Source organism: Epinephelus lanceolatus, chromosome 23 (genome assembly GCF_041903045.1).
Source record: "Epinephelus lanceolatus isolate andai-2023 chromosome 23, ASM4190304v1, whole genome shotgun sequence".
In the NCBI taxonomy this organism is placed as follows: domain Eukaryota; kingdom Metazoa; phylum Chordata; class Actinopteri; order Perciformes; family Serranidae; genus Epinephelus; species Epinephelus lanceolatus.
The window spans coordinates 29,806,874-29,824,194 of record NC_135756.1 but is presented as its reverse complement, the minus strand read 5'-3'; the positions used below and the strand labels follow the sequence as shown (position 1 = coordinate 29,824,194).

The 17,321-nt window shown below is 43.4% G+C and overlaps 1 protein-coding gene across 2 annotated transcripts in view; it reads left to right on the top strand.

Annotated features, from left to right (window-relative positions):
• Positions 1 to 16,290, top strand: part of LOC117249594 (NXPE family member 3-like) — an 86,366-nt gene extending 70,076 nt beyond the window's left edge. The window contains exons 1-8 of one of the 2 annotated variants that reach the window (XM_033615332.2): positions 6,698 to 7,205; positions 10,235 to 10,315; positions 10,715 to 10,864; positions 11,420 to 11,869; positions 12,136 to 12,431; positions 15,048 to 15,118; positions 15,431 to 15,631; positions 15,714 to 16,290. In XM_033615332.2, the coding sequence (XP_033471223.2) occupies positions 10,775 to 10,864; positions 11,420 to 11,869; positions 12,136 to 12,431; positions 15,048 to 15,118; positions 15,431 to 15,631; positions 15,714 to 16,258 (1,653 nt within the window). In that variant the 5' untranslated portion in view covers positions 6,698 to 7,205; positions 10,235 to 10,315; positions 10,715 to 10,774 and the 3' untranslated portion in view covers positions 16,259 to 16,290. Of the gene's footprint in view, positions 1 to 6,697; positions 7,206 to 10,234; positions 10,316 to 10,714; positions 10,865 to 11,419; positions 11,870 to 12,135; positions 12,432 to 15,047; positions 15,119 to 15,430; positions 15,632 to 15,713 lie in introns of those variants that run through there. The other variant, XM_078165119.1, reaches the window with a different exon arrangement.
• The last annotated feature ends 1,031 nt before the right edge of the window (positions 16,291 to 17,321 follow it).

Below are 17,321 nucleotides of genomic sequence, written 5' to 3'. Positions count from 1 at the left end.
ACACGGTGATGGGTCTTACATGGTGTATGCCAGCTCAGGATAGATGAAGTGTTTTCAGTGTGGAGATCTGGGACATAAACTCGAGTGCCCACACAAGCAACAGACGGCAGCTCATTCCACTGATGCGGTGGATGGCACTGTTCGGGCCGAGTTGGTGGTTGCAGTCCGGCCCTGCGGTCCCGGCACAGTGCCCGATGGGTAAGTGGCTGGAGGTGCGGCAGCGGATTAAAATGTTGGCGCTGACGGCGTTATTACTGCACAGTCTGAGAATAATGTATTAGATGTAGAGGAGGAGAGCCAGCCTGAGAGGCCGCAGGTTTCTGTGGCTGCAGACAGCCTCAGCAACTCTGTGTGTGCGGGCTCTGAGGCACCAGTAAAAACTTCTGAGGAAGCAGCCTCTGCAAGTGCTGCAGATAGAAATCACAGTGGGATGACGATGAAGGACAGAGTGTGTTCAGTAGCCAGGTATCAGTGGAAGGAGATGACATGGATTGTGACTCTGAGTCAGATCAAAGTATCGATTGGTGAAACTCCCTCAAAGAGCACAGATCTCTATCCCTTAGAGGACATTAATCATTTTTTGGATGAAACTTTTAAAAAATCTGTAAAAGTGAGTGACTATTTCAGTGACACTGATAAATTCATCAGATCTGTTGGTGTCCTGAAAAGGTTGGTTGGTTTCGATCTTTTGGACGAAAAGAAGCGCTTTCACCTCAAAAAACACATTACAACTTTGAGGAAAGCAACAAAAGGTAAAACTGTTAGAAGGACCAGAAAGTAAAATGATCATGTATCACATGGTGTTCTCCTCTTTTCACTCTTCTACACTTGTCTTTTCTGTTCTTTTTCTTTCCTCTGACCTCTTTACGCGTAGTCTTAAAACAGGGTCTCTAAACATTAATGGGAGGAGAGACAGGCTTAAGAGGGCTTTAGTCTCAGAAATCTCTACATTGAAAAATACTGATGTGTTTTGATTTTGAAAGAGACTCACTCTAATCCAGCAGATAAAACAGATTGGGGCTAATGGTGGGAGGGTCCATGCATCCTTAGCCATGGCACTAACTTTAGTGCAGGAGAAGCTGTCCTGTTCAAAACAACAGCAAATGGCAGTATTTTATCTTCTGTAGAAGTGGTGAAGGGGCGTCTGCTTATTGTAATGGTAGAAATAGATAGTACAGTGTTTTGTTTTGTTTTGCTAATGTATATGCCCCAAATCAAGGTACAGATAGAGTCATTTTTTTCACTCTGTTAAAAGCCCAGTGTGTAAAATGGGTTGAAAACAGTGACATCAGTGGTCAAATTCTAGATTGCAGGGCTCACTCGCTCACCCCTGCCGTCGGGTAAATGACGTCGGCCTCGTAGGGTCAAAAAGCCTTGCGCACGACTTTTTCAGGAATAGGTCTATCTAGCGACGAGGTGAATGTTTATTTAGAAATCTAAACCATGTTACGATATTGTAATGAATCCCTCACGAGCAGGAGACCAGAGGAGCGTTCGGGAAAAAGGCCCGTTTATTTGAGCACTCCAGAAACTCCGGTAACACTCCAGGGGGTAAAAGACTCCGTCCCAAACTCTGACTCTTCTAGCGTAACAGACACACTCCATAACTTTACACACATACTCGTTTACCATTCTGAGTGGGGACCCCCCCTCCCCTCTCTGCTCCGCCAACCTCCAGCCCACACACTGACTGACAGCTTAGCCAGTAACAGAGCTCAGCTTTTTATTTAGCCTAGCAATATCTCCGGACTATAGTAGCTGCAATGGACGACTTTGAATGCGATTTTGCAGAGTTTCTTGTAGCGGACACAGACCCAGAGCCATACCTGTTTGAGCCGGAGCATACAGATGAGGAACTCCATGTGTTTGATGCTGAGCGGGTGAGAAGAGAGGCTGAATGCACAGAATGGGATTCGGTGCTACTGCTGCCATTGTTGGGGAGATATATCACCAGGAGGAAAAGCGCCGCAGAGAGTGCATCACAAGGAGTGAAGTTGCGTCTTCTTTTCCTTGCAGATGGCGGTTCGGGTTCATTTTCTCCTGTTGCGTGGTAAGTGTGGTCCATTCGCAAACTTTATAACTAAAAAAACTTTTCACTACTCTCTATCGAGGAACTTCTAACACTCTCTGCTGTTTCCTCCTCCTCCTTCTTCCTTCCTTCCGCTGTCTTCGTTGGTTCATTTATACATGTGAAATGCGTTCTCTGGCTGGCTGGATTGTCTGCTCGGGCTGCCGTACATACATGGCGGCGCAAGATGGCGACCTCTCTAAAGCAAGGCCCTTGCTATATATACATATAAAAGCATAATTATAAGGCTACGAAATTTTATTTTATAGCGATCATACACTTGTATAAACATATTAATGGGTAGAATATTCAGATTCAGATTCAGATTGACAATAAACCATGCCAAATATTACACACTGGCCCTTTAAAAAATGAGCTGAGAAATTACCAGCAAGATCAGCTCATTATTGGTGGAGATTTTAACTGTACCACAGATTTCACGGTAGACAGGACAAGTGAGGAACCCCACCCTCAGTCAGCTCAGATCCTTCATAACATCATCACACACCTTGATCTTTTAGACGCTTGGAGGGTCAAACATCCATGCATTCACAGTAACATATACCCAGTTGGTTTTGCTGACCATCATTTTGTTAGTGCAGACTTGAACATCTCGCCAAGTGACAGGGTCAAGTCTTACTGGTCCTTTAATAACAAACTGCTGCAGGAATGTATGTTTTGCAAGAGTTTCAAGTAGGGATGTCCCAATCACATTTTTTTGCCCCCGAGTCCGAGTCCGAGTCATTTGATTTTGAGTATCTGCCGATACCGAGTCCCGATCCGATACTTTGGCAATGCAGTAAAATTTTTTACTGTAGATTAACTGTATCATCCCACTATTTTTCTGTTCTTTGTGCTCTACTAGGGATGTAACAATATCACAATCTCACAATATTACAATACTGTACCCCAATAACAAGCCCATGACATTTATTGCAGTATTGTAAGACATGTCATGATATCAAAACCTCACTGTATGATAATAGTACAGTAGCTCCACGGTATAATATTAATTCCATTATCCATGGAACATTGAGGAGGGGCTACGGAGGGACTCTGATCCCATTACTGGTGACCTACTACAGGAGAAGAAGCAGGAGTTACGTTCTTTCTTGAATGAGAGAGTGAAGGGAGCTCTCATCAGGGCTCGCTTCGTCCATCTTAAGGACATGGATGCTCCGACTTCTTTCTATTTCAACCTGGAGAGGTCGGTGGCACAGAGGAAGCAAATGACTTGCCTTAAGCTTCAAGGAAGCAGAGTAACTACCAGCCCGTGCGAGATGAGGCGCCATGCGATGGATTTTTATGCTGATCTCTTTGGGGCAGAGCCATGCAGCATAGAGTGCCATGAGGAGCTCTTGGACAATGTTCCCCAACTCAGCTTGGATGAGAAAGCGGCTCTGGACTCTGATCTGACTCTGGAGGGGCTGACAGACGCAGTTAATCAGATGTCATCAGGACAGGCACCAGGGATCGATGGCCTCTACGCTGACTTCTTTAAGCGTTTCGGGAATACTCTTGGTTCTGATTTTCATTCTGTTCTGATGGAGTCTTTCAAACAGGGAACACTTCCTGTCTCCTGTCAACGGGCAGTGCTTTCTCTGCTGCCCAAGAAAGGAGATCTGGCCTTACTCAAGAACTGGAGGCCAGTTGCTCTGCTTTGTACAGATTATAAGGTGCTTTCTAGAGCCTTATCCAATAGGCTTAAAGGCGTCTTGGATATCATTGTGCATGCGGATCAGACCTACTGTGTACAGGACAGGACTATCATGGACAACATCTTTCTCATGCGCGATGTTATTGATTTGTGCAGTTTATTCAAAGATGCCTTATCATTTTAATATATTTAAAATTTATATGTATGGATAGAAGATTCAGTTATATTACAAAATAATATCTCTCAAAGACAGAAATTCAGATAGGCCCCAATAGGGACACATACATACACACACTACAGTGTGGTGATCTGAGCCCAATGGTACCCGACAGGTCGGGCCGGGTTTGGTCAAAAATGTAGCTATAAATTGTATTCGGGCTCTGGTCGGATTCGGTCAGCTTTCAGTGAAAGTGTAGTGTAAAAATAAATAAAAACCTATTGTCTGTCCTGTTTATTGCTTGGGCACTGTTATTTACATGACAACACCTGAACATAACACACACACACACATTGGCTGTTTGTTTCTACCGCTCCCCTCGCTGGAAGTCTCGGACCTCCAGCCGCCTGCCTCCGCCTTGATTAAACGCTGAAAATAAAATAAAAGAGGGAGACAGGTTTTTCCTATTTTATCTTATTTTGTTTTATTTCTCCCTCTCCTCTCGCTAGAAGCGTCAGACCTCCCGCCTCCCGCTCCCGTCTCAAACACGGAGGTCTCCCTCTCCGCTGAGCAGGCCCGGCCTGTTAAATAGCCTGTAACCGTAACAACTGTGTGACACAAACTCAGTGCTTTGGTCATTAAATAATGTCGGGCTCAGTTCGGGTTCGGACAGAAATATGCTGCCCGTGCTGCACTCTAACACACACACACAAACACACAGAAAACCGGACATTATCATCAGTTTATAAAAACCCCCCGGACCCCCCAGACCCCCCGGACGGGACGTGAAAAGTGGACATGTCCGGGCAAAAGAGGACGTTTGGTCAGCCTATGCAGGACTCATAGTAATGTTAATTTTGGTATTGTGTCTCTAGTTCAGGAGAAAGCCTTTGATCGAGTGGACCACTCTTTTTTGTTTTCTGCACTTAGGGCTTTTGGTTTTGGTGATGTTTTTTTGAGTTGGATTGGTTTATTGTATAATGGTGCACAATGTATGGTTAAGATGGGGGCCGGGCTGAGTCGACCAATCCCTGTGCAGCGAGGGCTCAGACAAGGCTGTCCGATTTCAGGACAATTATATAGCTTAGCCATCGAGCCCTTGCTGTGCAGGTTGAGAGGTCGGCTCAGTGGTCTCTCCCTGCCTGGGTCCATAAACCCTGATTGTCCTCCTATTGTCTCTGCCTATGCTGACGATGTCAAAGGGAGTATTTTTGGGCACTGAGGGTTCCCAAGCAAAGAACTGGGAGGGAGTGAGGGAAAAGGTCTGCGCTCGGTTGTCTAAATGGAAATGGTTGCTGCCCCAGTTGTCGTATAGGGGAAGAATTTTGGTTGCTAATAACTTGGTCGCCTCGACTCTTTGGCACAGACTCATTGCTCTGACACCACCAGCAGGCCTGATAGAGGATATTCAAAAAGCCATCTTGGACGACTTCTGGTCCGGTAAACACTGGGTCCGGGCAGCAGCCCTCTACCTGCCTGTGGCTGAAGGGGGGCAGGGGCTTATTAACATCCAGGCCAAAATCGCTGCCTTTAGACTACAGACTACACAGAGGCTACTTTACAACTGTGGCTCCACCTTGCTCGATACAGCTTGTCTGCTGCTGAGGAAACCTGGGTGTTTGGGGTATGATAAACAGCTTTTCCTGCTACAGCCTAAAGGTATGGATACTGCTGGGCTTATACCTTTTACAGTTCTGTGCTGCAGGTATGGCAGATTACACGGTGCAATAGCTACGAACAGATACAGAGCGCACCTTGATCCGGAGCTGGGGGAGGGCTGTCCCTTCTGTAATCTTACAGAGACTTTGGCACATTTATTTGTGGAGTGTTCACGGTTGTCAGCTGTTTGACCTTTTGAGAGGGTGGTTTCGGGGTTTTGGGGAGGTCTTTTCTTTTGCTCTGCGTCCACTCATTTCCTTCCTTTCCTCTCCTCAATTTCAATTTCAATCAATCAATCAATCAATTTTATTTATAAAGCCCAATATCACAAATCACAATTTGCCTCACAGGGCTTTACAGCATACGACATCCCTCTGTCCTTTGGGTCCTCACGGCGAATGAGGAAAAACTCCCCCAAAAAAACCCTTTGTTCTCCTTCTCTCCTCTTTCTCTTCTCCTCTTTTTTTTTTTTTTTAGTCACGCAATTCTTAAAATGATCTTCTGAATAAAATGTTAATGTTCTTAAAGAGTCCCAGAGAACAGACCTGTGATGGGGGAAATAAACATTATTTCATATTGAGTTTTTGATTTAAAAAGACATGTGGAAGCGGGAAGGTAGTTCAGCGTCTGTCTCCACTCGCACCAGGCAGCTGGTGAACCTGAATCAGCCAGAGAGTTGGAGGGAGATGGTGTAATTTTACACCAGACTAGCTTACTTGTTGTGAAATGTAATGTTGGGTTATTGCCTAAGTTAGTCTGGCTGTATTGAGATGTTTTAAAAGTGGTTTAATTTCACAACAGTGACAAACAGTGCTGAGGCTCAAGGCAAACACTATCATTACCTGGCTGCCTATGAAGGCAGGTAAGGGAAACATGACGCTGCTCTGCAGGTGCAGGTGTGAAAAAAGCCTGTACACTTGACCAGTAATATTGAACTAAAGTCAGTATGTAACCACGTTATTCTGTTCAGCTGTACTCTAGACCAGGGCTATTCCTTTACAAAACAAAACTTTCACTCCGGCAGCGAGCAGCCTATAGATTTTTTTGTAGTTATATGGTGACAATTTTAAACAAATGCAAATTAACGTAGAGAAAGTAGCAATGTTTTGAAATTATTTTGAAATTTTAAAAATATTCTTTGTCACATATCTGACCGAGGAACATCACATAATGCAGAAACAGAATAAAAATGAGCTATCAATGCACAGAAGCATAGCAAGTGGCATAAACAGTAAGGAATAACAGACTAGCTTACATAATGTTGGGTTATTGCCTAAGTTAGTCTGGCTGTAGCTTTAAATCTGCCCCTGTTGCAGCATGTTTTATTTTCTAAAAATGAGTCTGCTTCACTTCTCACCCTCAGCCCTGCCTGTCATACCTGCTGCTTCTTCACTTTTTTGCCATACAATTGTCCATCACCTCTCTGCTCATATGTTCAATATGTTTTTTTGTGTTATAACAAAGACCATTGCAGGAGATTTTTATTCTCTGTGTTTTACATAAGGCGTTGCAGCAACAGATTCATCCTCACACAACCAGTTTTACCATCATTATCTACCTGCTGCGTCTTTTTATGTACCACCCATTTACCAGTGAGAGCAAAGTCTTCACTGCTGCGCCTCTAAGACACCGTACAGCTGAAATTGGACTCCACACCCGAGCAGGTAGGCCACTGAACATTATATATTTAGTGAGGCTATTCACACAACACCTTAACACTGAGACATGTTCTTGAGAGCTTTGAAAAAGATGACATTATGTGTGTGATAAACAACTGACTTGCATGCTCTTCTCTTTTTTATTCCAAAATCTGTCTGAACGCTGCTTAACCAAATAATGACACAACAGAACTGAGAAGTACATTTCAGGATTCATTTTTAGTAGGGGTATACAGTTCATAAAATTCACACTTCAACACAGTCATGTCATGTTAAGGGTTTTGATACAGCAAAAAAGTAGAAATGCTATGCTAAGAATTTTCTTGATTTTCACATTTAAAGATGTCATTTTAATTTATTTATTTGTAAAAACAAATGTTATAAAGCATAATCTGTTTTTGACTTTGAACAATAATGGGGCTATATACCTGAGTGACCCATCTTCTGGGTGTCCTCTTAGCAGCATATGAAACAAAAACAGCTCCTTATGAAATACAAAATGTAGCGTTGTAGTGACAGACATTAAAAACAAAACAATCAGTTCTGTTTCATTCATTCATTCATTTTCCCTAACCGCTTATCCTGGTCAAGGGGAGGCTGGAGCCTATCCCAGCTGACACTGGGTGAGAGGCGGGGTACATCCTGGACAGGTTGCCAGACTATCAAAGTCAAAGTCAAAGTCCATTTATTTGTCTCCCTTGGGAGAAATTTGGATTGGAGACAGGGTACTGCTGCTTTAAACAACACAAAACATACAACTGGTAACCAGATAGGGACCAATGTGCAGATATTTGCTCATCTGAGCTGTGCAATTTGCCATGCCTTCACATTGAGTTAAGGTGCTGGTACACATTAGAGTGCTGGTACATATTAAAATGCTGGTACATATTAAGGTCCTGGTACATATTAAAGTGCTGGTTCACAACAAGGTGCTAGTACACATAAGGGTGCTAATACACCATACACAGAAATTGGTACACATAAAGGTGCTAAATACACCATACACAGAAAAAAAAAAAAAGAAAAAGAAAAAAGAAAAAGTACACATTAAGGTGCTAATACACCGTATGCAGTACACAGTACACAATACCTGCTTACATTTGCTCATTAATGAGCTTGACTGACAACGGGACAAAGGAATGTTTGTACCGGTTGTGTTTACATAAGGGAACCCTGTACCTTCTCCCTGAGTGCATTAGTGAGTATTCTTTAAACAGAACATGAGAACTGTCATTTAAAATATTTTTTGCCTGAGTGATGATGGCCTGATTGAACAGTTCCTGAGGGTTAAGGGGGGGGTGACCCATAATCTTACCCGCTACTCTGACCAGGTTGAGAATCTGAGTTTTTGATTTGACATTTAGGTTCCCAAACCAGCTGGTGATACCGTACTGTACAATGGACTCTATTGTTGCTCTATAGAAGATTAGCACTATGTTTTTGCAGACACCAAACAACCGTAGTCTACGCAGAAAAGCAACCGCAGTCTACGCAGAAAAGTTTTTTTTTCATACAAAGCAGGAATCAGTCTGGCTAAAATGGGCTCAGGAATGAATATTGTAAATGGGGCTCCATTCCATGACAGAGTAGGCCCTCTTTTATCTGCGGCTCAGAATGACATTATAGATATCTGTAATTCAGTTTTGACTAGTCAGAATGACATTATAGATATCTGTAATTCAGTTTTGACTAGTCAGAATGACGTCACAGATATCTGTCATTTAGTTTTGACTAGTCAGAATGACATTATAGATATCTGTCATTCAGTTTTGACTAGTCAGAATGACGTTACAGATATCTTAAATTAAAATTCATACTAGTCAAAATGACGTTATATATATCTATAATGGTAATTCCGGATAGTCGGACTTAGTGATTAAATGTTAAAACGGCTTGCCATATGCTTCGAGCGGGCAGAACTCCACCGCGAGCAAGCACAGGGGAGAGAGAGAGCGAGAGCAGGAGCGAGCCAGCGCGCGCAAAGCAGCTGCACAGTGTTCTTGTGTGTGTCACTGCTGTTTTTTACTCGCACGCACCTGCCTCTGCTTCACTCTGTTGCTGAATATGTGCGCGAAGATCAAACAAGTGCGCGCGGGAGTTCAAATCTGCGCGCGTGACACGAAATAATTTACACGAGAGAGAGATCTGCGCGCGTGCAGATGTGTTATCCACTCGCGCGACATATGACACAAATATAACGCCATAAAAAATACACACTTACTTATTGACAACAAACATAAGAAACACTCTTTGGTAGAGCTGTGCACAACTGCACAAATGCACAACTGTAAACAATATTGCAGTACACATTGGAACATACAACATACACAGTATCATTCATGCACATCCAGACATTCCTGTTTGTCTGGCCACATACACTTCCGCTTCCTCCCCGCATCCTCACCCCTGTTCCACGACATTGACTTTCCATTTCTGTGTCACAGTATTGTAGAAATGGTACACACTATGTCCTGCTCGGTTCATATATGTTTGCCAAGTGAAGGTTCATGGGATTCAGCTTTGAGTGACTGTGGAGAAGTGGCTTATCACTGGTTACAACTAATACTTCACACACTCCTCCTCATCAGTGAAAGCTGGGGTTCGTCTGAGAGAAATTGTTCAATTTAGGAGACATTCTCAGGAAAAAAATATAAAGAAATGTATAAAATTTGCATGACAGAGTTTGAAAATTAGTTCAACATTTTTGCATGTAATGACTCAAGCAATGAAATGAGGACTATTAGTTTTATAGGGAATGACTATTCAGCATTCATAAGTATAGTTCATTTTGACTGACATGACATAAGCAAATGATAATGTTATAAAACAGCAGAGAATTGTATGAAAGCAATTGATGCATGTCCAAAAGCATTTGCAATTTGTTGGAAAGAATGAGAAACTGCTATCATGATGTGCACAAATGACTAAATGTTGTGGAGGTTGAACTAACAGTTATGAAAATTTAAATTCTGATCAGAGAAATGCACTAAAGCAACTGAGAAAAACTGTAATCACCCTCTTTCCCTTTTTGACAGGTGCTGTGGGTGCAGGGCAGGAGTCCAGTCCCCTGGTGGTGTTTCTTACAATTCCTTTTTCATTGGTGTGCAGTGTCTCAGGTGGTTAGTTTGTGAACCCCTCCCCCCTTTTTGATTCCCTGCTGTCGTGGTTAGCCCCAGCCCTGTCCTCACTCTCCTGCCTGAGTGCTAGTTATTATTAGTTTATCACTGATTAGCTCTTTATTTAATCCTGGTGTTCATGACACTATAGCTTGAAGTTGCATATTGGTTCATTTTTATTAAATAAATTCCATCTTTTTATGGCAACATGTCTCTGACCCAGTGGATTCATTCAAACCTGTTTGTCCTCATTACCTTAAAGCATTCTCAATAATTACCTTGGGTGTAATTCCCAAGGGAGCATTGCTGCAACAACCTTTACTGTCCTCCTCATGCCACACAAGAGACATTATTTACTGTAGGTGTCAGTTAACCCTTTCTTTTTTGTTTTTAATCCAGTACCAGAGAAAGTGGTTACAGTGCTATGCTGCAGCCAGAGATAAAGACTGATCACCGACCATGAAGGCCAGCACTTCTAATAGGACAAGCATCATCATCTTCGTCTTACTGGTTGTCTTTGTCTTAGTCTTTGTGCTACTAAACATGCAGGTAAGAATATGATTGTTGGACTGCTTGAAGGGTAGATGCTGATTACAGTAATGTTCCTTACTGCACATGAATATCATTTGAGTTAAAAGGTATTTTCCCTCTGAATCCTGCAACTATATTCCCAGCCCCAAAATCTACCCCTATGTCCCTGATGTTCTGTATCTTTAGCGCGGTTATATTCAATCTGTATGCAGTACAGTTCAATGTGTCTCACAGCTGTGAAAAGCTTCCTCTGTCATGTCAAACCACCAGGTGTCAAACAGCCTCTCTAGTGCTTCTGGTCCAGTGACATATACATTTTAGTAAACAGGGCCTTGCAGCATCCATAAAGAAACCTTTGAATTTGAATTTAAAAAATCAGGTTCTTGACTTGTGCAAAACAGATTCAGTATCTTTAACTTCTCCCATGAGCAGATGTTAACAGCAGCTATCAATCCCCCCAAAATACTCATACAGTCTTATCTCTTGGCCCTTACTTTGTTAATTTCCTTTCAGCACATTTGTTTGATGCACCTAATAGTCACCATCTGTCTTTTGATCCCCTGCCACTTTCAGCATAAAGTCCACCATCCTAAACAATCCACCATCAATGAATCAACAGTTTCCACTGACCCCGACAAGCGTCACAGCTTCTGCACCTTCCAGCCACACTCCCATGAGGACACCGTGGAGGAACGCCTCCTACTAGACTCCATTGCTTGGCCTGAAACTCCACTTTTGCCATCTCCTGTTTCCCTGGAGAATACCAGTGATCCAGCTCACAGCACCTTCCACATTCTCCCAAGGAGGGGAGGAGGACAGTGGCATGTAGGGGATCAGCTGGAGGTCATGATAACAATGTCTGACTTTCAGGACCGTTCCAAGAAGTATGGGGGGGACTTCTTACTCGCCTGGCTCCACAACCTGAAGCTTGGTGCAGGTGTAGCTGGGCAAGTGGTGGATCATCTCAATGGGAGCTACTCTGCTGTGTTCTCTTTACTCTGGGAAGGAGACGCGCAGGTTGAGGTGATGCCAAAAACTATTAAATGTGTTAATGTTGTTAAATGTGACTGTTAAAGCTAAGCCTGTCTTCCTTTGTTACTGTTGCTACACCTGTAAACCGTGGGCACAACACACGTGCAGTTAGTAATAACAATGGCAGATTTATCACTCAAAATTTTTAGTCATCTTAGAAATAATGGTACTTTTCCATTTCATACAAAGCCAAGGTCTCATTTCCAGCAACTGACTCTAGATTTTTAGTCAAAAACTCTGGTTCTCTATCCTACCAGGTGACGCTGGTTCACTCTAGTGAGGCTATCACAGTGCTGAGCAGGGTGACCAGAGAACATCCTGACAGGGTTACCTTCAGCAGCCTCTTCCGCTCAGGCTCACGCTCTGAAACTACCCTCTGTAACGTCTGCCTACGTCCAACCCAGAAACCTCTTTGCAACTACACTGACCTCCGTACAGGTGAGCCTTGGTTCTGCTACAAGCCAAAGAAGCTGAGCTGTGATGCCAGAATCAGCCACTCCAGGGAAATATACAGACCAAACCTCAAGGAAGACGAGAGGAAGCTCTTTCAAAGGTGAGGGAGAAGAGACACAGGACTGGCATTTTTCATGACTTCTCTTGAAGTCTTATCTTCTTCCTACTTAATAAAATCTGTTAATGAGAGCTGTCAAACCCAACAGCAGAGATCTGATCCCAGACCTCACCCTAGCGGATCAGTTAACTCTCCAGCTTTGTAGTCTGAGTGGCGGGGAATGAGGTGGAGGGAACGTGGGGTGGGCTAGCTAGCTGGTCGCAGTCTCTTTCAGTGGTGCTGGATAGCAGTAGGCTGTCCACCAATCATTGGCTCTGGCAACCCATTTTTGTCATGCGGAAGTGGGTGTGGTTTCATGTAAGGTGGGTTGGAAAAACCACAGGTCAGCCTGCCAATCCACTGTGACCTCTGGCAGTGGGGTTTGTACCGGCTGAATTTGACTTGCTTCAGCTGCTGACTGAAGATCCCTCTCCGGAGCTACTGTCTGCTCTTCTCCTGGCAAGGTAGTCTCTGAAAGTAGTTTTCTGAAAGTTAGATACACCGCCTTTCACTCAAAATGGATTTTAGAGGCTGACTTTTGTGAAATATGGCATGAGCTTTCAAGCAGTTGTTTTCCATTTAGGTTGTCACGGCCTGGCTCTGAAGTCATGACAAAAAATGAGACACAGGCTGAAAGCAAAATGATACATTTATTTACATAAAGAGAATTTCCCCTCAGGGGGATTAATAAAGTATATACAATTAATTAAATTAAATTAAATTAAATAATGGTAAACCCCAGAAACCCAAAACAAAGGCAATGATGAGATGTGTTTATCAGTTGAGTCAGTAGACAAGGTGTGTGTCTGCAGTAGTGCTGCGTGTAGTGTGAGATGTTGGATGGGTGAAAGCAAACAATGCACCAAATCAAATCAAATCAAACTTTATTTATATAGCACTTTTCATACATTAAAAATGCAACACAAAGTGCTTCACAAAATAAAAACAATGAAAAACCCGTCCCTTCCACCCCCCACATATAACACACACACGCTCGCAGGCATGCCACAGCACTCGCACAAAGCACTCACTAACTGTCAGTATAGTAACATAGCAGGAACTGAGGCACCAGGTGAGGAAAAAAACACTTATGGGGAGCCATCCACACCGAGAGGCGCCACAGCCGACGGCCACAGGGAGTGCCGCCACAGAGACCACCCCAATCTAGATAGACCAGGGTGTACTCCACACATGGTGTAGAGCCCCCCAGTCCTCCAGGCCTGAGGGATCTCCAGGACGACGTCCGCGTGGGCAGCCCGGACACGCCTCCCAGTGTGGAGACCCCCCATGAGGAAACACTGGAGCTAAAAACTAAAAGACTAAAAGACAATAGGGTATGATAAAAACAAGCAGGGAAAAGAGAGTCTCAACCAAATTATCAATCAGGATGATGTTTACTTGCATTACAACTAATAGATCAGGCTGCTGGTATTTATCACAGATAATATTTCATCACTAGAATTCATTTTAATTTAATTTGCACAGAAACTAAAGTTAATTTTACATATCCTTCATTTTTGGACAGTGTCAGTGTACGTAAACACAGTGCTTCAGTATAAAGTTAAAATCTGCCGTGTCCAGTTTAAAGGTAAAGAGCTGTGTGGTAAAATAAATGTGTTAACTTGTGGATTCACACAATAAGTCATTTTCTGCAAGCATTCCTCTCACACCTTTATTGGAGCAGCAGTGCTGTTTTTTAATGTAATACTTTCTTTAATATTGTTTAAAGGCAGAAATAGGTGGCAGGGATTGATCATTTTTAAAAGTCAAACGACGCACTGAACAAGGGATTTGACTCATTTCATAGGAACGCATAAAGAGCCTCAAGAAGAATGCCTGTGTTAACAGAGCAAGTTGATAACAACCTTGGTGGTACTGGTTTTCTCTGACTGAGGCTTTAGGGTAGTGATGTGCGAGTCATGAACGAATCATTCGAAACTCAAGATTCTTTTTACTGACCCAGAAGTTCCAAGTCATCGTCTCCATTACTACCATAAGCTAACTGCAAAGAGGAGACTAGGCAACATGCCACTCAACTGTTATTCTAACTGCATTTGTGTAAATATATCAAGCTAATGCGTTAATTTGTATTAGCCCAGTGGGAGAAGCAACAGCTCTGGTCCTTATTTCAACTCAACTCTTCTGTCTCCTCCCTGCCCTGAGATGAGCTGTATCACAGGCTGAGGCTACAGAAAACAAACAATTCACTCACTCACTCAGTATCCCCAGCTCACCGGCAGCACAAAGGTCACTTGCTCTCTCTCCCTGCTCAGAGAGCCCCTCCCTTACCTGACTAGTGTGCTCACTCTGGGTGACTGACTCAAACGAAAACCTGATTCACTTTGGTGAGGGACTCATACAAACTCGAGTTAGTAAAAGGAATTAAGTATCTCATCACTGCTTTAGGGTTTGTTGAGCCAGCTCAGGCTCTGTTGAACTGGTTTCGTGGTACAGCCCTCTGCTGCATTAAAGAGACAAAACATAGAATACATAAACATGTCAAGTGACAAGTGCTTGAGTTATCTAAATTAAACTTCATAAAATGATTCAAAGTGTTTGTCCTGCTTTCTTTTGTTAATGTGTGAGTGAGGGTTTTTTATTATGTGTGCTCCTTTTCAGTGGTGTCAACATGAAAGTCCTCATTCAGGCTTCCGGACCTGACAGTGTCAGCATATTGCCAAAAGAGGAAGGTAAAGCATGATTTAATGCCACCGCTACCTATAATGACAATTCAAAACTGAATGTGACGGACAATGAAAGTAAAACAGGCAGGAAAAAAATATTCTACTTACTTCTGGGTCGTGTTCTTTCCAGGAGCGTGAAGCACTGGGTTAAAAGTTCATAACAGGGTACCAGCTGTTAGCAGCGTATCTAGTCTCTCAGACATAAAGATAGTACATAAAGGTCACACTTTCTACCTTGGATCTGGTATTTTCAAGGGATTTGTTGGCAATAACAAAGGCATGAAATAACCCCACCCTTATCCTTTAACTTCCTCTCAGGTCAGCCAGAGGTTATGAGAAGCAATGTGACATCTGGACCCTCTGGCTATTACTACCATGGTATGTGGCGAGCACTGGGAGGCCCCACAGTTCATCAATTCAACACCTCTGCCATCAGTCAGTGTCTGAAAGGCAAGGTGGTCCACATGTATGGAGACTCCACCATCAGGCAGTGGTTTGAATACCTCAGAGCTCTACCAGGTAGCTGATCCACAGGATTTCTGGCAACAGTTTGATTTTGTTCATACTGTTCACACTAATCTGTTCCCTCTCATACTTTTAGATCTTAAGGAGTTCAACCTGCACAGCCCGAGGCAAGTTGGACCTTTCATGGCCTTACACTATGCAAACAACTTCTTGGTGACATTCCGCTGCCACGGTCCTCCTATCCGTTTTAACATGGTCCACACCAGCGAGCTTCGTTACATTGCTAATGAACTAGATGGTGTAAATGGAGGCATCAATACTATTGTAGTTTTTGGCATCTGGTCTCACTTCAGCACTTTCCCTGTGGAGGTGTACATCCAGCGGATCCGGAGAATCCGCAGGGCGGTTGTGAGGCTGCTGGACAGGGCTCCAGGCACGCTGGTCGTTATCCGGACAGGAAACCCCAAAGTTTTAAAGGGACTTTATGAAACATTAACCAACAGTGACTGGTACACTCTGCAGCATGATAAGGTGCTCAGACTCATGTTCAAAGGACTGAATGTTCATCTGATTGATGCCTGGGAGATGGTCGTGGCCCACCACCTGCCACACAGCCTCCACCCACAACCTCCCATTATTAAGAATATGATTGACCTTGTCTTGTCTTACATATGTCCTTAGAGGGACAGTTATTAAAGCACATGCTGAGTTTACATGTTATGTCTGTTTCTTCCTCAGACTGTGTTTAAAGATAGTGACTGGCTGCAGTATAGGTCATAAACCCCGGCCCCTCCATGATGGGACGTAGGCCTAAGAGGTTATCTACTGTTTCTTCTTCATACCCTTTCTGTACTTAGTTAGATTGGGGGTGTGATCTATACAATGGAGTTTCCACTCTTTTTACATTATTACTCAGTAATTCACACATAAACAAAAAGGTATGTGCTGTTCTTTCATTATTACTTCATACATAAACAATAAGGCACGTGGGGTGAAATTTATTATTTACCTTTTTACCCAGACTGAAATCTAGAAAGGTTTTGAGTCTAGCCCTCACCAATACACCCTTCCTACCCAAGGGGTGGCACTAACTGAGGCATATGAAATGCCGCGGCACGCAATTGGATAGCACGATAGCCAATCGGAGCAAAAAACAAGGTGACATATTCATTGCACTAAGCCCCATTGGTTTGCCGACCAGTGGGGCTAACTGATATATTATGCTTCTGCCGTATCCCAAAACAGCAAACACGTCCTTCGTGGAAGCGAAGCCTTCTAGGGCAGTCTTCTGTTCCTCTGTCAAGGAAAAAGATAGGTGTAGTTGGCTTAGCGTTTCTTCCAAAGCTTAATTGAATGGACGCAGTCCTTCAGCAGCTGCCATCTTGGCTGTTTATTTTTAGACTCGTACGGAGCAGTGCTGTCGTCATCATGTTACGCCTGCCCAGAGCCCACCTCTGTCAGATAGACTGATCTGATTGGTCCGATGGCGATTCAATGGACTCTGCTCGTCAAGGCCAGATCCCCGTGCAGAGCAAATTTGAATTTGCTAGGGGCGGGGCATCTGGATTTCCAGTTTAGTAAATTGCTGCTACATTAGGGAAACCCATCAGTTAGCATATAGGCAACACTGGGAGATAGCTTACCAATAAAGTCTACTTAAAAGTGATTTAGTTGACACACATAAAACATGGCTTAACCATAGTCCACAGTGACGTATTGTTAGAAGGCCATTATCTTTGCAATG